At 36.4% G+C, this 23938-nt stretch overlaps 1 protein-coding gene across 7 annotated transcripts in view; it reads right to left on the bottom strand.

Moving 5' to 3' along the window:
• Nucleotides 1-23938, bottom strand: part of DCUN1D4 (defective in cullin neddylation 1 domain containing 4) — a 77148-nt gene that overhangs the window by 27116 nt on the left and 26094 nt on the right. For all 7 annotated transcript variants that reach the window (XM_031942947.1, XM_031942948.1, XM_031942950.1 and 4 more), the window contains 3 exons: nt 15989-16103; nt 9879-9970; nt 5537-5607 (listed from right to left, as the gene is read on the bottom strand). In XM_031942947.1, coding sequence (XP_031798807.1) covers nt 5537-5607; nt 9879-9970; nt 15989-16103 — 278 coding nt within the window. The remainder of the gene's footprint in view (nt 1-5536; nt 5608-9878; nt 9971-15988; nt 16104-23938) is intronic.

Here is a 23938-nt window from a genome sequence, read left to right as displayed (position 1 = left end):
AACCTTAGAGATTCAGGAGGACCTACCCTCAGGAGGAAATTAATACAAGAACCCAGGTGACCCAGGGAATGATCAATCAACCAAAACAACAATGGTGGGAGAAAATTTCCACTGGTGGGGGACGAGAAAGAAGATATAGAGAGATAGATGATTTATAAAATGAGTTAGAAATAGACTATTTGTAAACATACATACATAAACAATCACTTTTACTCAAACCTGCCCAAGATATGTTAACAGTTTAGCTTCATTACTTTGAACATCCCCTGAAATCCCTTTTTAAACCAAAAGATATAAGTGAAACCTCACCTTCCTACTTACCCCTCCCCACCCTTAAAAAAGTTCCTTAAATGTTGCTGCTCCTCCAAGTTACCTTCTCTCCTCACCTGTCCAGGTAAATCAGAAAGGGTAAACTATATCTGTTGCTCCACACTAAATCCTATTTCACTGTACTTTAAATTCCAATTCCACAATTCTGCACTGCTTGGCAAGCTGCCATGAAATGACATTTTAATCAAAGACCCTGTTCTTAGACCTCCTCCTCAATGAACAGGATTTGGCCACTCCCTTCTTAATACCTTCTCCTCTCTTGGATTTCACACTGCTGCTTTTTCCTGAATCTCTTCAACTTCTCCCTTCCAGAGCTGATCTAGCATTGCTCATATGACCCAGTCACAGGCCCTTTTCTTTCTCTACTCTCTCTCCCCTGCAATTTCATTCATTCCCATAGTTTTCTACTGGAATGGATTGAACCAGGAATCAGAAAGACTCATTTTTAAATGATCCCTTCCACACTTAATAGCTATATAATAGCCCAAATCCCTGAACCCCTGAGCCTCGCTGCTTTCACCAGCAAAATGGAGAAAATGCCCACAGCACCTTCCTCATGGGAACTGGTAAAAGGATCAAGCAGAAATAATGTACATGCAGCAATTGGCAAGCCTTAAAAACTCTTTTTACTGTGATGCCTAAAGGCCTTTGCTCTGGCACACATTCACCTCTTCCTAATCTTGAGCTCTTGAGTGAACCAGTTTTAGTATATGCCATCCTCTGCTCTTGACTCCCCAACCGCCTTGCCCTATTACCACTCATGCTTTGACAAACCCTAACCTACAAATGAACAGAATTGGGAGAAATCTCACAGCCTGTTCTGTCTATCTCATTTTGATTGGGCCATCGCTGCGACAATACAATCAATCCTTCCTCCCTCCGAACTGGTTTTTCTATCCCACTGCCCGCTATTGAGTCTCTCTTCAAACGTCTCACAACAGCCCCCCTTCCTATACTCTCAGGGCTAAGTCATGACTCAGGCTATCCTAAGAAGACCCAGGTCATTCATCATGTACTCAACTTCCCTTCACTTCTCAAACCTTGACATCATGACTCAGCATCTCCTGCTTGAGTGTACCCTGGTGTCTGATGACAAGGAGGCCTTCTCCCCAGGCAATGTCATTCCACAGCTAATTACTCCCATTCTTTTCCCTCTTACCCTCTCTTCCACCATGTGCCCCTCCCCCCATGTATCCAATCTCTCCCTCTCTACTAGTTTGTCCCCTGGTGCCTATAAAATTGTGCCCAAGTTTCTGCCCTGAGTCCCCATGTCATTTCCCTGATCTCTCTCCCTTAGTAACCTCATTATTTCCTCTAGTTTACATCATCTCAGATCTCTGTATAAGTCTTGACTGACTCCTGAACTGGCCAGTCCCATAATCCCAATGGAATTTACTCTATAGTGATTATCTCCTAAGGCATCTCGAATTCAACATATCCAAAGCAGAATTTATTATCTGTCCCTCCCAAATCCATATTCCTACTGAACTTCCCCATTACTGACAAGAGAATCCCAAGAGCTCGTCAGCCAGCTTAAAAATTAGCCAGCCTTATCTCATTCTCCTCCATCCCACTTACCCAACCAATTGCCAAATCCTGTCATCTCCATCTCCACATCTCCTGAATCGGTCCTCTTCTCTCCACTCCCTGTAGCCTTCTCGTCATCCTTGTCCCGACTATTACAAAACTCTCTTGATTTATTTTCCCTTTTTTTTACACAGCCAACATAAAGCATAAATCTGACCATAAAAGCAGATCAGACTTCTCACAGCTTCCACTCAATAGACTCCAGGGGCTTCTTACTAACCTCTAGAACCAAATATAACTAGTTCCTCCAATTCTTCCCAACTTGGTCTTCTCCTATCTCTCTAGCCTTTTTATACATTATTCCCTCCTATAGTTCAGCCATGTTGCCAATAGTGATGTTACACTGAAATCATCAAGATACTAAAATACACAAAATACTTGTATAGATTCAATTATAAAGGGCTCCTGAAAGAAACAAAGAACTTAAATGATTGAAGTAATTATCAGCACTTATTTTTCTAGGCTATGCCAATATTATAAAAATGAAAACATACCAAATTTACATTTTTAATCCTCTACCAAACAAAAAAATCTAGACTGTCAAAGGGAAATAATGAAAAAAGAGAAGGAATGATTGGGGAACAGCACTTCCAAGCTTCAAATTACATTATAAAGCAGAACCATTTGGTATTGGCTAAGAAAATAGAGAAGTAAATCAATGGAACAGATTAGGAAAGGAAGAAAGAACAGAACTCAATAACCCAAAATTCAACAAACCCTAATGCTTTTCAAAGTGGTTGTATTAATTCACAGCTCTACCAAAAATGCATTCTTGTGCCTATCTTCCCATAATCTTTCCAACACTAATTATGGATGATTTTTTGTCATCTTTGCCATTATAATAAACAGAAAGAAGCAAGGAAAGGCTTACATGAACTGACATAGGTAAACAGACCCTAGAAAACAAACTATGCAATGACTAGAATAAAATAATTGGAAATATCTATGGAAGCAGTTTTTACAAAGAGCCAGTATAGCTTCATCAGGATCAGGTTATAACAAACTTTTTATTTCCTTTTTTAACAAGACTTTTACATCAGTAAATGAGGGAAATATTATGGCCATAGTTTACCTGGATTTTAGAGGAAGCATGATTAGAAAGCAGCTCTGAAAAAATATGGGGCTGTGATGGAACACAAGTATGAGTCACAGTGTAATGTGTCATGTTAAGTATTACAGTATTTCCAACAGCTGTCACAAAGAGGAAGGATCAGATTTGTTCTCCTTAGCCCCAAAGGGCAGAATTAGGAACAATGGATACCAGTTACAAAGCTGTCAATTTAGGCTTAATGTCAAGAAAAACTGTCCTAAGAGAACAGTCCAGAAGTGGAATGGGGAAGCTGGGATCAAAAAAAAAAAAAAAAGTGTTAGTGGATTCCCTGTCCATCCTCAGAAATCTCAGAGAGAGGCTAGTCTACTGCTTCTTAAGTATGTTCCAAGAGGGAGGCCCATCATGCACATGTTGGATGAGATGGGTGCTGAAGTCCCTTCCAGTTCTCAAAAATTCTCAAACTCCAACAGTGTATACGGTATGCTGCAGTGCATACTATATTCACTGTCAAACAAGCTTCCGCATTAGATATTTTTGTTAGATTGTTTTTCTTTCCTATAAGAGAGAATTTGATGGGGAAAGGGATAATGCCTATACAGCAAAAACAAAAGGCACCAATAAAACACTGTTGTTGAAAGAATAGAATATGGTTAAATAAAAGTTTAGAACTGAAGAGCTTAATTAAACATAGTAATCTCCTGCTTTTAAGTAGCCCTTACTTTAACTAAGGCTGTACCCAATTTTCTAAGTACCAGAATTCACAAGGCTTAAGGAAATCTGGCTGTCATATTTTCCAAGACAGAAAGGACCTGAAACCAAGAAATGAGAAGCTACGAGTATAGGAAACTGAAAAGTAGACTAGTATTTCCACCCTAAAAAATATTTCAAAGATATGAATTTTAAAAGAAAAAAATACACACAACACACACACACACACACACACACACACACACACACACACACACACAAAACATATTGGGGAAGGCACAGAAAAAGATTATAGTTTGCAGATGACAAACTGAAATAACACTAAAGAGAAGCAAGCTAGCTATTCAGAGAAGAAATATGATATAAAGGAAAGAGAACACTATTATTTGGTATTATAAATCTGCCTTCAAATCCTAGCTTTCTGAAATACATTGGATTCTGTCTTGAATACAAGTAAATGATAAATGCTTGGGATGGAAGATAAAAAGCAGGAGTTTTTTACTGGAGTTTTTTGGGTTTTTTTTGTTTTGTTTTTTTTTGCTTTAACAGTACTTTCATTTGAACCTAAGATACAATATTTGTACTAAGAAAAAAAATTCAAACTTCTTCAAAAGTTGCTGTTGAAAATAACATAGCAGTAATGAATATGAAATAATCAATATTAAATTATCTCCTACTGACCCTTAAGGACTTCTCAACTTTATATCAAGGAGAAAGAAATTTTTGGATTAAATTCAAATTGGATATATGTGAAGTATGGTGGTATTTTTGAAACTATCTTGTTTAAGACTTTGATGATGGTTACCAAAAGTCCTAGATTCTTATATCGTTCAAAAAACAGTCCTAAGAATAAACAGTACAGTGTACAGAACACAGAAACTAACTCATCCTTATTATCATTTTTTAAAACACTTACACTGGTCACCACATCCAGCACCATAAGCTTTTGGAATAGTGAAATATTCAAGAAAATAGTAAACTGGAGTCAGTGAATGATATTTTTAAAAAGGTAAGTAGTGTTAAATGCAGACAAAGATAAACTCAAACATTTATTTCATGGTAAATTATCTTGCAGAATATTTAAGTAATGCTATTAAGTTTTGGTATCTGCTAAGTAAGGAAGAGGACAACAGCTTCAAAACACAAGAAGATGATAAACATATCAAGTAAATAACAGAAGGAGCATGGCTATGGATTCAGAAGACCTGGGTGAAAAAATCTTCTGCTATTTAAGTACTCATGTGATCTAATTCTAACCATTATCTCCCTGGGCCAGTTTCTTTATGTATAAAATGAAAAGTTTGTATTAGATAACAGTTAATGTCTCATTTGCCAGGTTGAAATGCAAGACTAATAGGGAATTTTTTTCAGTAATATGGGCAACTTACAATTCTGATTCATTGAGATTTACTATAAAAAAATTTTTAAAATCATCACTTCTAACATATACATATCCACTGTCTGTGTAAGCATACAAAGGAACACTAAAACTGAATTAAGACAGAAAAGTCTATGCAAAGTACTTTGTTGAAATTTTTAAAAAGGACAGATTAAGAATTCAAAACAACATGATATGAACTGAATTAAACAAGTTCCTATAGCTTCTTCTATCTGAAAGACCAATGTTCAAGGTTTTAAGGATTATCAGTTTTAAATTTCATCAGAAATCAAAAAATTAAGAATTGCTAAAGCATGAACATTCAAAGCATGAATAAAAAGCCTTTTCTCTTTTATGCTCCTCCAGATTTTCTAGGAGTGTCTCAACTGTAGAATCCAAGAGTTTTCACACATGTTAAATGAGAGAAATCAGATTATTCACTGTTAAAGCTCTCATAAATATTTGAAAAAGCTTCAACTTACATTTTCTGGTTCTACTCCAATGTCTTCACAAAATTTCTCCATGCCTTCAGGACCTACAACATCATCAGTCCCTATAATAAAAAGGAATTTTTACTTTAACCTTTAAAATAAATTCAACTAATGCACTTGAAGATTTTTTAAAAGTCTCATATTACAAAGATACTTACTGTACAAGAAAAAGTTCATTTTTTAAAATTTCCAGTAGTAGTCGCAAATCAATTTTTGCAGTATGAATAAAGAATACTCTAGAATTTATGCAAATCCTATCTTCAAAGCCCAAGTTTCTCTCTCAATGCTTAAAGACATTTTAAGGCATTCGAGTAGTGAACTCAAGGCACATGTAAAGCTGAGGCTGCCTGAATTCTATTTATAATTAACAGGCCTTAATTTTAAGGCTATGTAAAAACCTAATGCTCTAAGTTTTTCCTTTTTTTTGAATTAATCATATATATATATATATATATAGCAGTCTTTTTATGGGTTCCATGGCACAGCCAGCAAAGAATACATCACATGGAGAATAAAAAAAGCTGGTTTTCAAATGTTTTCTCCTAAACATCAACAGAACTCCAAGTTCATGAAGGGCAAAAATTAAAATCTTTTAGATATGTTACCTTTTATTGATGGGCTTAATAAATGTGACTTTCATAGTCATGAGATTAGTAGGATCCAATCACTGACAGAAAGGAACTATTTTAGAGACCAAGTCATTATAAAAACAATTTTTCCCCACCTCCCACTTAAAATACCTTTTGGTAACCAACATTAACATGCCAAGAGAGCAGGAGGAGGTATGATATGATCAAGTGAAAGAAGTATTGGCCTAGTGGCCTCTTAAGCATATCTGGCTATGTCCACTCTGGGGACTTAGAAATCTTATCTTAGAAATCAATCTTTAAGATTTTTGAGCTCTATCGATAGTAAGATGAGGTCATCCTAAAATAACTTATCTAAAATTATAAATTGTCAAGTGACAAAAGCAATACTTTAAAACAATCCCAAGTAAATTCACTACTATCAATCCACTGTAATGTATATAAAAATGTATGCCTAGATGGAGTAAAGCAATAAAGTCACACAAACTTGTTCATCCCACTGATTTCATCTACGTTTAAGAAAATTAAGTAAAACGTACCACTAAAATCCTGTTTAGTGCTTTTCTTTAGAATTTTCATTTGTTATCCAAAAATTTGATTACACATTTTTCCTTTAATTGCTGATATCTCTGTGCATTTGTACAGTTAACATATGTAATGTGCTTTGTTGTTTTTAAAAACATTTGCATAGAAATGCAATTATATTTTTAGCTGCCTGCTTTATACAAAGACATTTATCAATTATTATCACAAATTTTCAAAACAAAAAAAATTCTGCATGTGATTTTTCTAAATAGTTGAAGCTTATTTCTTTAGGATAACTAAATTTCTTAAAACGTTTGTGAATGGAACATACTCTTCTTTTTAAATAGAATTGGACAAATTTAAGCTATTTTTTTGACACAAGAATAGAAGTTATCTTCCTCACAATTTTATAATACTTTGAAGTTTACATTATTTTTTTCCACAAAAATCCTGCAAGATATATAGCACAACTATCACCTCCATCTCAAAGTTAAGGAAACTGAGGCTGAGAAAAATTTAAGTTATGCACCTAGAGAAGTATTTTTGAAGTCTATAGTTCTTTTCAATATGGCATATACCATCTCAGAACAAAAATCACGTTAATTCAAGTACAAATTAATGACACTATTCAAGAATCTAAAGAACTAAGTAAGGGGATTTGCCCCTCTCCTAAATGGCTTCAAACAGATAAGCTTTTTCTGTTATTGTGTCTGCTTATTATATTTTTCTAATATCTGTTCCCTTATTAAGTATCAGTCTCCATTCAATGTTTATGTGACAATTCAGAAGCAACCCATCACTTCTATGTTATGACCTGGAACAATTAGAACCATATCTAAATAAAGGCTTATTAAGAACATAAGCTTTAGTAAAATTTAGTACATTTATGCTCCAAGTCCATATCAAAATTCTATCTTCTTCCAAGGACCCAGTCATTTCCAATAAGTTTCAACTATTCTGCCTCCACCTCTATTCAGTTCCCATGTTTTCTACTTTCTATCTCTCAACTAATAATATTTTGTTTTGTCCCTTCTTTTAAATAATTCATCTGCCTGAAAACCAGTTGTTTGGGATGTCTTCTTTGTCTTCCTTTTGTAAACATAATAAAGTTAATATTATTTCCCTCTTTTGTCTGTCCCACTAAATTCTTTTTAGGGATAATAGGAGCAAAAGTGAAATAAATATACAATAGGTACTACTGTCCCAAGAGAAAAGAACTGTCAAGGGAAGAATTTTCAGATTAGTATACTTTATTTTTATACAAAATCATTTATTAATTCCCTTTTTGAAAGTTACCTTATAAAATTTCAAACTGCACAAGCTACAAAATTCTACCTAAAGTTGACAAATTTTAGTAATCGATTCAATTAGCTCATTCTAAACTAGGTAGCACCAAGTTATGTTTGGCAAAAATCAAAATCCAAAATGTCAATTTCTTGATGATTTAGAATCAATAAACCACAGGCATTGCTAGTATAGTGTAAAGGACAATGCATTTAGAGTCAGAGAGAGAACTTGTGTTCAAATTCCAGGTCTAACCTTGGGTTTGAATTACTTAACTCTTAAGTTCCAGCTTCTTCATCTAGAGAATGCAAGAGCTGTACTCTCTTTCCTATGCGCCCATCCAACAACCTAGGATACTATGACTAAATCGAAGTCTTGGACCAGTGGCCATTCTCCTTCACATTACTGCTCTAAAGTTTGCAGAGCCCCTTACATATTCATATTATTTGAGCCTTAAAACAATCTTGTGAATTCCTGCAAGTGTCATGATTCCGATTTTTATAGAGCTTGGGCTCAGAAGCCAAAAGGCTTGCCTAGGGTCATTCAGCTAATTGGCAGATATAAGAGATGGGGTTTGAAACCAGATGTTTCTAACTCTCAGTCTAGCACTCTATCAATTTTGCAAGAATGCTTCCTCAACAAATAAGAGAATTCATCTTGAAGGAGAAAGACAACCAAAATTTTTTTTAAATTTACAAACCATCTTCATCTTTCAAACATAAATAGAAAAATGAAGATAACTTATTTTGAATTTTTCTCCTAAACCCACAACAAACAGCAACTAAAACACAGTCCAAAGAGTTGGATAAGAAAGTTGTCAGTTTCAAAATAACAGCTTAAGAAAGTTCAAAGGCATTCACTTATGTCTTAATAAGAAATATTAAGTGGAATGTGATTACTCAACAAACCCCCTACAGAAAACTACATTTTAAGAATCTTTCAAAGTTAATATTTGGTTTATTTGTCTCCCAAACATGTACCAAGAACTGATTTCCCAAAAGAGAAAAAGAAAATAAAGCATATGAATGAGTTTTAAAGTATTTACTGAGTGTTTCCCATGTGCTGAGTGCTGGTGATATAAAGAGAAAAAGTGAAACAGAACCTGTTTTCAAGCTTAACTTCTATTAGGGAACGAAAATATACAAAAAGAAGTCCAGCAACAAGTTTAGAAAGAAATACCCAGGGGTCCTTGGGTTATGTCATCTAGTTAGATGGCACTTCCAAAGGTAAATTACTATTGTAGCTTAATTTTTATTAATAAAACCAGCATATTTTCTTGTAACCAAAAGCAAGAGAATTAAATTTTACCTGATCACCTTCTAGATTAAATATGAACCTAATAAGAGAAAATAAAACATTTTTTGCCTCCTAAAATTTTTTTTTAAAAGGATAAGAGGTTGATAAATACTTTGGTTCAGTATGGTAGTTCATGCTAAAATTTGGGCTAAAGCAACAAATTTTTCTTACCAATTGTAGTCCAAACAAATTTTACTGTTACTGCTCTACAATTATAAAACTCAAATATATATATTAACTATTTAAAACAAATTTCTGGCAATGATATTTTGAAATGTATCATTTTCTTTTTTATTAAAAAAAGTTTCATTGTCCTCTTTACTTTACTCTTTGTGGTTCAAAGCTATAATGTTTAAATTTGATATCTGCATTCAAAAATAGGATTCCTAGTGACTTAATGTATTTTCTTCCTCCCCATATATTTTATCCTTTTAGTTCCCTACTAATATTTAAATTATTGGTCTTGGCTGCTGGTTATAATTAGAGTATTGAGTAATTTGTTCCAAATGTGCCTTAAACACACACACACACACACACACACACACACACACACACACAAAACTGCAAGCCTTATGACGATAAAATAATTTTAAAGGCATTTAAAATGATTAGATTCCAATGAGTCAAAAAAGACTACCTACCTGCATATTCATAGAACCACTCTAAGCACCTCTTACTTGAAAATGTTTCTTCCTCAGTCTTTATTCTAGTTGAATCATATTTTCTATACATGCTAGAAATTTTAAAAAAAAAAAAGAGGTTATTGGAACTAAAGCATTTTGCATCCTTGGAGAGAACATAAAAAAGTGGTGATGAATCAATTAATCATTTACTCATGAGCACTTACAAGAGGACTTTGTGGTGCCCTCCCCATTCCTATCAACTATTATTAGAAAACTGTCATATCTGTTTGCCCCAGAATTAAGTTATAAGACTTTTCATGGTAAAAAATACCATGTCACTTTGGTTAAGAAACTAACTGAAAAATATCTGGAATTTGTTCTAAGACTTTAAGCTACTTTCTCTATAGTACTTGCTATAATTTATCAAAGACTGCTGCTGTTAAGAGTTGATTCTGGAAATTTTTCTAAAACTCTCCACAATCATATTGTGAAGTATCCATCTTGAGAGTTAAGCTGGCTGCAGAGCCCTGACTAAACTTAACAAAAACTCACATTCACAGAGTCCTACAGTTCAACAAACATAGTAAAGTAGGTGATATTATTACTATGATTATTATAATAATTTTACACATGAGCAAACTGAGGCTTGAAGAACTTGGTGACCTGTATGGTCTTCATAGAGAGAACAAGTGACTGATGCAGGATGGGAACTCAGGACATCCTGACTCCACACCCAGCAACTCTGCCCATTGTCTTCCCTTATCTGTTGTAGTAAACGAGCAATATCAGAAGACTTTAGGACTTTCAAAAAAATAGAAACAAAGAAACAGGACATCTCACACAAGAGATTAAGGCACTAACCATAGCTTTTTGGGAGCTTCAATAGTTGGTGAACTAGGACTGATGAAGCCCCACTGTGGGCACAGTCTAAACTCTGGATGTCACAGAGAGGTGACAGACAAGCAGACCCCGCTCTCTGGGAGCTCCCAGACTAACAGCACACAAACCACCAAAGACAAATAAGGACACATTGGGAGTAGTCTCAGAGGGAAGGCACTAGCAGGAAGAAGAGCAGGAAAAGTCTTTGCAGAAGGTGGGACTTCAGTTAAAACCTGGAAGGAAGCTGGGAGGGAGGAGGAGATGAGGAGGGAGACAGATCCAGGCATTGGGGACAGCTAGAGAAAATGCCTGGAGGTGGGAGATGGAGTGTCCAGTGCAAGCCCCAGCACGGAGGAGGCAGTGTCCCTGGATCGCAGGATCTGTGAAGGGGAACACAGGAACAGGACAAGAAAGGGAGGAAGGCCAGCTCACAGAGGACTTTCCAAGTCCAAGAAGATGTCATGTTTGCTCCTGGAGGCGATGGGAAGCCAACTGGAGTTGACCGACTAAGGGGGTGGTTGTGATCTACTCTGTGCTTCAGGAAGATCAATCTGACAGCTGAGTGGGGGGGGGGGGGGGGGGATTAGAATGGGGAGAGCCCTGAGCAGGCAGGGCACTGCGGGTGTCCAGCCACGAGGTAATGAGAGCACGTCCTGGTGGGATGTCAAAGGAGGGAAGGCAGTGTATACAGGAGATGTCAAGGGGGAAAGGAAAGGACTTGTTCACTGATTAGCTATAGGGAGGAAAAAGTTTGCAGATGACAAGATAAAGATGAAGATGTCAGCACAGGTGACTAGGAGGATGGTGACCCTTCTCAATCATAAATGTAAAATTACAAAGAGAAAAAGGGTTGACAGAAAGGATAATGAATTCAAGTCAAGATGTCTAAATACAACTGGAGGTTGGGAAGGAGGTTAGGGCTGGCTAAGCAACTCTGAATTACTTACATAGAAAAGATCACCATGACCATGGGAACTGATGAGGCCACGAGGTGAAATAAATGTATGGAGAAAAGAGGACCCAGGACTGGGCCCCAAGTTACCCACTGTCAGTGGGTGTGACTTGGCCGATGATGCACCCAAGGAGACAGTGAAGAAGCAACAGGGCCTTTGTTCAGCAAAGGAGATGGCAAAATCTTTGTTCCCTAATGTTGTGGTGAGTAAAGACTATAATACAAGAGGAAAAATAGAGAGAAGCTGACATATGGTTAGCCCTATTAACATATACTTGGGTAACCATCCATAGAAATTCCATTCCATGATAAAAGGAGTCTGGCATGGAGCTTTCAGGAGGAAAGGAAAAACAAGAGAGAACAATATATAAATAACATTGCAAAGATGATCAGCTTTGAAAAGACTTAGGAACTCTGCTCAATACAATGACAAACCAAAATGCCAACAGATGAAATATGCTCTATCTCTCCAGAACGGATAATTTAGGTGGAAGCATATTTTATTTTCTTTTTTTTTGATATGTCTAATACGAGAATCTGTTTCAAAGGTTGTATATATTGAAATGGGATTTGTTTTTCTTGCTTCCTCAGTGGGGGGAAGGGGAAAAAGAAGGGGAGAGGTTGGACACTAAAAATAAAACTGAAGTTAAAGTTAAGTTAAAAAGAAAGGTGATTTCTTCAAATATTAGCTAGGATTTCATACATTGTTTAAAATATCAAAATTCACCTGGCTAAGCATTTATCTTGATAACTGCAGTCAACAGAAATGATGGGCAAAGAACAAAAAACAGCACACTAGCATAAGCACAGAACTATGAGCAATTGAAACCATCAAAGTACAGCTTTAGTTACCTCAAACAGCTTTAAAAATGGATTCCATGTCAAAGTTATTCAGTAGAATCATGGATTTGAGATCTGGACTAGATCTAAGAAATAATCTAACCCAACAACCCTTGCTCTACCGGTGAGGATACTGATAGACTAACAAGTATTTGCCCACAGAACGTGGCAGAGCTGGGATGCAAACTCAGGTTCTTGGCCTCCACAAGCCACAGCGAGTTCCCTCAAAAACAACACTGTAGTGTTGTTGTCTGTCTGTCTGTCTCTGTCTCCCTCTTTCTCTCTCTGCACACATTCAAGTATCCAGAACACCCAGATTTACAGGTACTTTAATACTACTTTTAAACTATGACTGCCTTGACTATAAAATTGAGTTCTTCAATTTTTGTTAAGATGTAGAAATGTTCTCTTGTAGCATGTATACAATCAACCTCTTCAATGATGGATCCAGAAGTACCATGGGATGAGACTGTCCCATTCCCTGGGAACCCATCACGCACACCTCCCAAAATGACTTCTGTACTCTGGCACTGCTTAATAATCATGGGATCACAGACTTTCTCCAATTCTTTCTGCTGATATTCAAATTCTCCCTTGTCATCGGTCTGGCTCTTCTCCAGTCAGTTGGTTTATGTTTGTCTTCATCTCTGGCCTTGCAATTTCGTATCCTCTTGTGTAATCTTCTCTCTGTTTCTCACCTAACCCCCAGACCACCTTTGTGACAAGTGATGGCAACCTCATTCTCCTTGCCTGTGCTCTGAACCACCACAGAAACCCAAGGATGCTGTTTTCCTCTCAGAATACATCAATCTGAGAACATATCTGGGGGAAGGGGAGGTTGCCAGGAGTTCAACGTTGCCAAGCAGGTTACTCCCCTTTATCATTGCCCTCCCATCTTCTTAAGACTGAACAAGCATGCCGTGATGGCTGTCCAAAGGGTAGAGAAGGTCTGAGCTCGATGGGGACAGGGGTGTGACACTTAACCAGAATTGCACTAAACTCCAGCAGACATTCATTATCAGAGTAAAGAGGGGTGACACCTGACACCACCCCACTCAAGGACAGATGTCCCTCCAGATAAGATGGCAGCCCACAAGGCCACACACCACTGCAAAACAGTCCTAGGAGAACCGATGCTCGCATTGAGCTCCTCCAGCTGAAGAAGTTCTGAAGAAGTTCCTGGATTTGGGGCATGCACGAGAAACTGCCCATGAAGACATGGTCACCAATCATGATTCATCGAGCATGTGGCCCTTAAGGTCTTTTATGTGGCCCAGTGTGCCAGAGAGGTGGCCGGCCTTTAGAACTGGAGGGAATAATGGGGGGGTAGAGGTGGTCACTTGCATAGAAGGCATTAATCTCCAGCACTCTCGGCACGTTTGTGAGCTGGATGCAGATGGCAGAGAGCCCTCTTGTTTTCTCTGATATTCTTCTGACAGTTTTCCTTGAACTCAGCAATGAAATAGTTGGCTGTGCGATTACCAAGGTTTCCCCACCCAGATGGGAATTACCACCTGCAGACATGACTTCAGAGATGGCATCTTCAATGGAGAGAATGAAGACATCTTAAGCACCACCTCTAAGCCAAAGATGGAATTTCACTCAGCACCATCCAACTTCACTCACTGAGATAATTCCAGAATCCTTGGTGACGACCCCTAGGAATCACATCCTTGTGACCATCTTCCCAAAGTAAAAAAAGATGAACACAACGATTGTGTTCATCTTCATCGAGACCAGATCTTTCTTCTGGATAGAAACTTTGCGTCTCCCCATTGTGCTCTCCTTGGACCAAAGGCTTGCCAAACAAATCACCATTGTGATAGTATCCAGTACTTCACGTTTAACTTTAAATCTGCTGAGGTTCAGTGCAACTTGATCTTCAGAGCATCCCCCATTAAATGTTCTGTGTCAGGGAAGGTGACAGCCTGAGGTGGTCCTGTTTCTCTGATTCTCAGCAGAGAGTGCCACTTTCCCATACTGGTAGATTCCAACACAGGAATAAGTGATGCCAGAAAAAGGCCAACTGTGGTCCCTTTGGCATGGGAGCTGACCACTGTGCTAAGGCCCAAGTCAGTCTGGTAGAAGGAAGGAACAAAATTCATTAGATTCACTCTTTAATTTAAGAGGCAGAATTTGAAGCCAGACTCTCTGATTCCAAATCATCCAAACTAGGCTGAAGACAGAGGGGGTTCTACCCTAGAAGAGTTAGTGCTCATACACACCCTACTGGAACAAACTCTGCAGAAGAGTTATTGCAGGTGTAGAAGAAATAAAATTTATATCTACACTGACATGCTCCAACAAGTCAAAGATTCATATCAAAAGGCAGGAAACTAGAATGAGCCAAACAAATGCCAATTGAAAACAGGCTAAGAATTCTAACCATGCTCTATATTTTATAAAGTTATCAGAATTGGATGTAACATGCCTCATCTATAACTTGACAATATTATGGATTTATCAGACTGTTCTATAAAGAACTATAATATACTTTATATTTACAAAATGCTATTTAACTGAGAAAACCCATGAGAACCCACTCCCACCACAGAAACATCAAATGGCCCATTTTTACAAGATGGTTAGTGACTGACAGGTCTAAAAACTACCTACTAATGATTAAATTGTATATTTTTTTCTTTGTGTATATTTAATGTTCCTCATTTATTGGAGGCAATCTTGATAAATGAAATGAACTGTAATATATTCTTATCTCCAAGTCTTTTTGCTAACACTGTGGCTTACAGATAGGGGAAATTAATTTAAATTTGAACATAATGGCACATTCAATGGAAAAATGAAAACTGAAGAAAAACAACAATTTAGGAGCCTAAATACTAGATTTTAACATATTACTACATTTTAACATAATTACTACATTTAACAGTGCAGATATCAATTCCAAACAAAAATGATTCAAATAGGTTTTGGTTTTCATATTATGAATCCAGTACAGAAGAAACTCCAATATCACTGGTGCGTTTCATATAAGTCATTCCTCATTTCAATTCAAAATTTTCTTTCTGATTACATGTCCACATAAATTTGTAAAAATAATTGAGTCATATTTCATTTTATATCACTGGTGAAGATCACTTAAAAGAATGCAATAGTCTATGCTTTAGTAATATACAAATCAAAGAGCTTTAAAAATAGAGACATCGATTTTTAAGTCTACTTTTCTAGTAAATCAAAGGTTTAAAATAAAAATATATTGACTGAGGGGTCAAAATTGCTAGGTTTATTTTTGTGTGTGTTAACTTGATAAACATAATATAAGATCTATCAAATAAATATTGACTTCAATGTGTAACCTGATTGAACCAAAGCAATGTTTTAGTTACACAAATACTACAATTCAAATTGCCAAACTTTAAGATATATTTGACAAGTCGACAGTATGTAACTTTAAACGTTCACTTCATCTACCTTAAATTATGCCTCTGTAACATACCTATCATGTCTACTTTTCTTTGCAGATAAATCATCTCCAGCAGCAGGTCTTCTCTTTTTCCTTGGTGGCATCACTTTGCTAACGCAGTCTGATGAACTGCAAGATCGAAGACTTCCTGAAAAAGGAATTAGGAACAGAGGCAAAAAGTGTAAAATGGTTTTAGTCGCATAAAATGGCAAGCTCACTTCCAAATAATTTGGCTTCTCTGTCCACAGGCACTGATGAAGTCCCCACTGTACTGTGGGCACAGTCTAAGCCCTGGGTGTCACAGAGAGGTGACAGACAAGCAGATCCCACTCTCTGGGAGCTCCCAGACTAACAGCACACAAACCACCAAAGACAAACATGGACACATTGGGAGTAGTCTCAGAGGGAAGGCACCAGCAGGAAGAAGAGCAGGAAAAGCCTTTGCAGAAGGTGGGACTTCAGCTGAAACCTAGAGGGAAGCTGGGAGGGAGATGATGATGAGGAAGGAGACAGGTCCAGGCATGGGGGACAGCCAGGGAAAATGCCTGGAGATGGGAGATGGAGTATCCAGTGCAAGCCCCAGTACGGAGGAGGTAGTGTCCCTGGATCGCAGCATCTGTGGAGGGGAACACGGGAACGGGACAAGAAAGGGAGGAAGGCCAGCTCACAGAGGACATTCCAAGTCCAAGAAGATGTCATGTTTGCTCCTGGAGGCGATGGGAAGCCAGCTGGAGTTGACCGACTAAGGGGATGGTGTGGTCTACTCTGTGCTTCGGGAAGATCAATCTGACAGCTGAGTGGGTGGGTGGGGCGTGGATTAGAATGGGGAGAGCCCTGAGCAGGCAAGGCACTGCGGGAGTCCAGACACGAGGTGATGAAAGCATGTCCCAATGGGATGTCAGAGGAGGGAAGGCGATGTGAACTAGAGATATCAAGAGGGAAAGGAAAGGACTTAGCAAGTGATAGGAAGTCAACATAAGCTGTATAAAATCATGGAGATGGGATTTTCGAGACTAGGAAGCAAGTAAGTTCAGCTAGAAAATAAGAGTGTATGGGGGAAAAAAAAGAAAATAAGAATATGTGAAAGGGAATAAGGTGAAATAAACCCAGAAAAGTATGCTAAACCCAATGTAGGAAGGTTTAAACCTATAAATCTCTAAGATTAGCATTTACTGATAAGTGGGGGAAAAAAAAACTTTTAAAAACAGAATATTCATTTAAATATCAACATACCACAAACTAAGTATATACAGGCCCCAGAGGACTTTATTTTGTGAGTTAGGTATGTTTCGATTTGTCTTTACATCAGTATGTAACTTACTCTCAATGTGTAAATTCCCTTCACAATAAAGATCCAAAAACCATTAGGAACTCCCAAAAATAAAAAAGATAACCTAGAGCAGCAAAAAGTTGTGACTTTACTGGCCTGCAGCAGATCTATGAGTCTAAGGCTGGCTTTCTTTCACTTCCATTGTGCTTTTTACAGTATGGGGCAGGTAAAAACTAAAAATGAAAATGTGATCACCAACTTCTAGAGCTCCCAGTTCAAAGACAAACTACTTCAAGTGTCCAGGAAGAGAGATATCTCATAACAAGAAATTCCAAAGTCACCTACAACAATTTCATATCAACCACAAATGAAAGAAAATGCTGGAATATCAGATACCAAAGAAAAGGAAAATGGTTCACAATCCAAATTGATTTATCCTATAAACTGAGCATAACTCCATAGGAACTCAGAAATGTACAGCTGGGCTTCAAGGTACAAGTAAAACTGAGGAGACTGGTACTGAGCTACTCCAAGCAATACAAACTACAGGCACCTAGTTGATTTATTCTATTTTGAAAAGGAAAAAAAAAAAACAAATATTACAAAGTGTGGTCTCTAAGCAGCATAGTATAGAAGGTAATGTCTCAAAGTCGTTGGTTCAGGTCCCATCTCAGACACGTATCGGCCATACAACCTTGGACCAGTGACTTACCCTCTCAGTGTTCTGGGCAGCTCTCTACGACAAAGCCCCAATGAAAAAGCCAAGCTGAACAGTGAGTGGAAGAGGGGTCCTCACTCCAGAGTTCCCTGTGCCAGTGAAGTCACCGGCCCAAGCTCTATCCCCTATCCCTTAACACTGAAAGTTTGCCAGAGACAAAAATATAATTCTAATCATGGAAGTAAAAAATTCTACCATAAAAGAGACATGGTGGCAGGAAATATTAAATAACAAAACCCAATAATTTACCATATACAAGAAACATTCCTTTTAAAGCAAAGATTCATTTAGAGTTAACATGAGAGATCAATTGAAATCTAAAATAAGACATCAGAAAAAAAAAAAAAGATATGGTTGAAAGAGACAAAGAGGAAAACAAGCATTATATTTAAAAGACACCATAAATGAAACAATATCAATATTAAATATATATGTACCAATGACCATCCCAGAGAAGAGGTGATACAATATACCCCCCCATAAGAACCTAAAAATATTTCAAATGTGTCAGTGCTTTGTTGATCAGTTGTGCCTAAATGCTTTTCTTTATAAGCGTGGGTTAAAAAGGGAGATGAATATTAGAAAATAATTGAAGTATAAAAAAGAAAAAACATCAATAAGACTAAAAATAAATTACACAGATTCATGGCAAGTGATAGCACCCAAGTACTTTCAGGGAAAAGCTAGGATATTATAATATTTAAACAATAAGGCAGATGAAGACTTCAACACATCTCTTTCAGACCTGCACAAATCAAAGAGAAAGATAAATAAGAAATTAAGAATCTGAAAAGACTGTCAGAAAAAAAAAAAACTTTCAAGACCCATAGCTAATTTCAAGGACTATAGGCATATTGTCTCTCATATTCTTTTCTATCATTTGGAACCTTAAAAATTAATCATGTATTGGGGCACAAAAAGCAAAAGCTGAAAGACAGACATTGAATACAACCCTCATAAACTATAATGCAACAAAGCAGCAGAATAAAGGAAAAATGAAAAAAAATACTGATTTAGGGACTTAAAAAAGCTCCTCGATAATGAATTAGTAAAAAAAAAAATTATAGGAACAATAAAGTATTAAGACAACAAATTATAAACTTACAGGAAACAAACAATAACTACAAGAAACCTTATCAATGAACACATTAATAAAAAAAAAGATTTAAGAATTATAGTGCTTCAAGGAGAACTGAACACATACATTTTTTAAAATGCACATTGAGAGAACAGAAAACAGCACAGATAAGCAGACCAGTTTTTAAAAGTAACATAAGACTAAATATATATTTTTGTAAAAAGCATTAAGAGATGAGACTCACTATTTTCTATATAATCCTTTCTGTGATTTGCTTTATGTATAATTTTTTATTTTTATGTAAAAATTCGGGAGAAAAAAAAGTAGCAATGCTTTGGGACATGGTATAGAACAACAGGAAATATACTGGCTTGGATGACCTGGGCTACCTGATTGGCAAGTAATTTTACTCTTCTAAGCCTCGGTTTTCTCATCTGTAAAATGAGGGGGGGGGGGATTATAAGACTTCAAAGATTGCTTCCTGTGATGCTATACCACATAAAATTGATGAGAGCCTACTTACTCCACTGCTGTCTGTACAAAGTCAAGGAGCTAGAGGAAGATAACAAGTACATGAGGAGGAGCCCCTATGAAAGATTTACAGAAAGACATTAACAAGAAATGCATGGGAGAAGGTATGGAGAGGGGTGACATTCCATACCTTTTGGAGGGGATTTTTCCTTCTATGCTATGGTCTACATGCCTTATGAACTCGGTTATTCCTATGTGGAAATTTTGTACTGCCCTCTCCCTTCCTACCCCAAAACAGCACAGTGTCTGGGACATAACTGGTGTGTTTAGTGATTCATTGATTGATTGCCCCATTGCAGGGAGTGCCCACAGTAAGTTGAGAATCCATCCAAGTATGTGTCTCTGATAAAAGAAATCACTGGGATTGATATAGAAAGGTCAAATGCAATGCCTTTGTTAATAAATTAATAAGTTATCATTAATAAATGTCTTCAATTCAGAATCTACAATCATGTTTATCTTTGCTTCTTAACATAAAGAATACATGAAATCTATCTTGGAACTAAAAAATCTATCTTGGAACTAAACCATAACCAAAAATAGATCAGATTAATTTAAAAATAAAAGGCTGTAATGATCAAAATTAGAACATTTTATGCTATGAAATACTATTGTGAAAAAGGGAAAATTGAATAATTTATATTAATTTCTTAATTATTAGTTCTATAGAGAAGGACAAATTTTATTTCTCTTTCATATAAAAATATGTATTTTTTTAAAAATCTCATATCTCACCTACTAGGCAAAGGATCTCTCCCATCTCCAAATCTATATGGATAATATTTTCATTTTCAGTATGATAATGATAAAAGGCATTGCTATAAGAGATTTTTTTGGGGGGGAGGTGAAAGTGTGAAAGTGAAAGTATGATGAAAGGGAGCAAAGAAAGGGATCTATTAGAAAATATATTAAAAATCAAAAAAGCACAGATTTTTAAATGTAAATTTAAAAAGTCAAAGGAAGACAATTACACTGGGAAATAAAATCGATCATTTGAGAACTATTCTTTAATTAACAGTCTCTTATATTTTGTAACTTTCAATAAAGTGATAAAAACTCCTTTTCTTCTATTAAAAAGCAATATTAATTCAGGGTCCTTTTTCTTTGGAAGAGACCACACAGCAAATGAACTCTAGGTTGTACTGACTAATCCACATATTGAAAGGATAAAATGATACTATGAATATAGACTTTATTGAAAGGATAAAATGATACTATGAATATAGACTAACTTCTTTCCAAACTTAAATCAATTGAACATTCTAATACTTTTCAACACATCTTATAACACACACCCCAAAAACTCAAAAGGCAATTCATACTCTCCCTGAGGATCTGGCAAAAGACCTCTCAAGATCCATTCAGCTTTTAATCTTTATTATTCAATTGGAAAAGAGAATCCAAAAACTTTTCCTAAATATTAAATTGCTTTAAGTTATATATTTTTTCATCACCAAAAATCTGCCTTCTTACCTCAACTTCTCTTCTCCTATCCAAAAACAAACAAAAAAATCTGTTACAAGCATGCAAATAGTCTTTAACAAATTTCTACATTGACCAAGTGAAAAAGAAAAAATCTCATTCTGCTCACTAGTAGAATGTTTCAGTTTTAGTCTTCTGGAATCATAGTCATTTCATAGCCTAATCTGTTTATTCTTTGCAGGGGTTTTTTTTTTTTATCATCAAATTGTTACCATATAAATTATTCTACTACTTCTGCTCATTTCATTTACTCAATTCATAAAAAGTCAGCCAGGTTTCTCAGAAACTATCCCCTTCTAACACAATACCATTCCATATAGGAATGATAACTTGTTCAGCCATACCTAATTGATGGACATTCCCTCAGGTTCCCATTTTTGTCACTTCAAAAAAGAGCTATATTTTTTGTGCATCCCTAATTAAGCAGATAGAACACTGACCCCAAGGACCCAAGTTCAAATTCAGCTTCAGACATTTAACACATAAGCAAATCATTTAACCTCAAATTCTGCAAGGGACTAATCCCTTGTTTAATCTGCTTCCTCTCTAATTCCCCTTTCCCTTTTATTTCCCTTATGAGTGAAATGTATTTCTGTACCCAATTATATATTTCCTCCTCCTTTGGACAGTTCAAATGAGATTCAAATATCAACCACTCTCTCCATCTGCTCTTGACTGGTATAAATATCTGTTTGTACATCATAATTTTATCTTTTCCCTTTTTCCCTATTCTTCCTTTCTCTTCTCCCCTATATTATTCCAACTCTCTTCTTTCCATTCTTCTATTAATATCAATACAAAATAAAACCACTCCTTGGCCTTAACTGGACTCCCTCTATGACCCTTGATGAATTAGAGGTAAATGAATTCTCCCTACATTTTAATGTAAGCCATTTATTCTAAAAAGCTTTTATCATTTGTGTTTACCTTTTGATGTTTTCTATTATTAACTCCTGTGTTTGAATTTCAAAGTTTCTAGGCAACTATGTGCCAGTTAAATGCTGGGGATATAAAGAAAAAGCCAATCCCTGTTATCAAGGAGTTTACATTCTAATGTGAAAGACAACATGAAAACAACTATAAAAGGTCGGAACAATCCAGTTTATTAACAGCAATGGAAAATTTTGGGAAATCCTTCTTCACATTGATTCTTGAGATGGGATGAAATAGCATGAGGTTATTTCAATTTAATGGATCCACACACATCTCAAAGCAGATAGTATTCTAAGAATATAATCCCAAACCATCAACATCTTCTCATTCCATAAAATTCTTGTTCGTAAACTTCCATTAATCTTTGATACAAGATCTACCCAATGCCCTTTACTTCTAAGATTTTAATATTCCAAGAATAGCACTCAGGCTTTCTATGTATATCCCTGTATATCCCCTCCTGTTGTTCTAGCCCATGTCCCATTTCCTAAATGTCAATTTCATCCCATTTGCACAAGTGGGCAGCCTATTTTATTCCCACCATGCATCTTCCCAATACCCTTTGTGTTTCTCAAGATTGTGGGGTTTTACCTGTTATAGTTATATAGCAGCAATAGAGAAATACTGACGCTAAAAGGATTTTTGTTGGGAAACAGTGATTACCGAAAGCACTCTGTTCTGTCCCAAAGAAAGGGACTATTAGGGGCTAATAATGACTAGAGCACTGGGCCTACAATTAGAAAGACTCGCGTTCGAATTCAGCCTTACCATTATTACTAGCTATCTGGATGATTCTGAGAAAGTTACAACACCTCAATCTCCTCAACTGTAAAATGCACATGCCTTAAAATATTGTGAGGATCATATGATATTGGAATAGCACTTGGCAGAGGACTTGGCATGTAATAAATGCTTATTCCTTTTCCTTCCCCAAACATAATTAAGACAAGACCACTCTGTACTTCTTGTTCAATCCTGAGCCTGTTTGCTGTCTATCTGCAGTGCATATCCAAAATATATGTAACCATTTAATAAAATTTTGGATTGAATGCATGCCACAGTTTAGACCAGAGGTTTCACATATGCTAGCTGGCCCAAACCAGATTAAAATGTAACTGGCAAATATTTAACAAAACTACAAGGCACTGAGTTTTTCTAAGTCATTATGGCAGTCTGCAGGAATCCTTCAGTTTGAGTTTGATGGCCAACCCAATGGACATGTCTCATTCCCTTGGTTATTCTCATATGAGCAATATAATCCAATCAACCAACAATCTGATCTTTAAGCAGTTCTCTTTTTAGTGGTCATCTCCTCTAGTGTCCTCTAAATCCTAGTGCCACTGCCAATCCAATCACAATTCAGTGTAATCCAGGTCCCCTTCTTCTGTCACACTGAGCAGAGCAGATATCAGAGTATTCTGGAGCTTGATGCAATTAGAACAGTTGACATCTGCAAACAGGAACACCTGGAGGATACCTCACTATTTATATATAATACCTTTCATTTAGACTCAGTGTCCATCATCCTCATGACAGAAGCAAATTCTTTGAGCAAGCATGTTTCTTTCCTGTTTTGTGGACTGTTTGATGCTTTTTTTAAATGAATTTTCTTCTTTTATCACCTTAACATCAACAAACATGAACATTTCAATATACAAGAACAAAAAAGGACTATATGTGAAACTATGAACTTTTATTCATGGTGTTCAAAATATGTTCAACTTAACATGACAGTAAGAAAACTACATTGTGTGTCCCTTTCTGAATGTCCTTCTGCTATTTTAAAATATTTCACCAACACTTTTTGTTTTTTTTCTTTTTTTTGCCTATCATCACCTGCCAACTTCACCCGTAGGGTCAGTTACCTCCAATTAAGACCTTGTGAAAAGTAAGGATAAACAAATCCACACATTAGTTGTGTCTGCAAATATATGTATCATTCTGCAGCTCCAGTCTGTTACTTCTCTGCAA

Source organism: Sarcophilus harrisii, chromosome 6 (genome assembly GCF_902635505.1).
Source record: "Sarcophilus harrisii chromosome 6, mSarHar1.11, whole genome shotgun sequence".
NCBI classification, from domain to species: Eukaryota; Metazoa; Chordata; class Mammalia; order Dasyuromorphia; family Dasyuridae; genus Sarcophilus; species Sarcophilus harrisii.
This window is presented reverse-complemented; position numbering and strand designations above follow the sequence as displayed.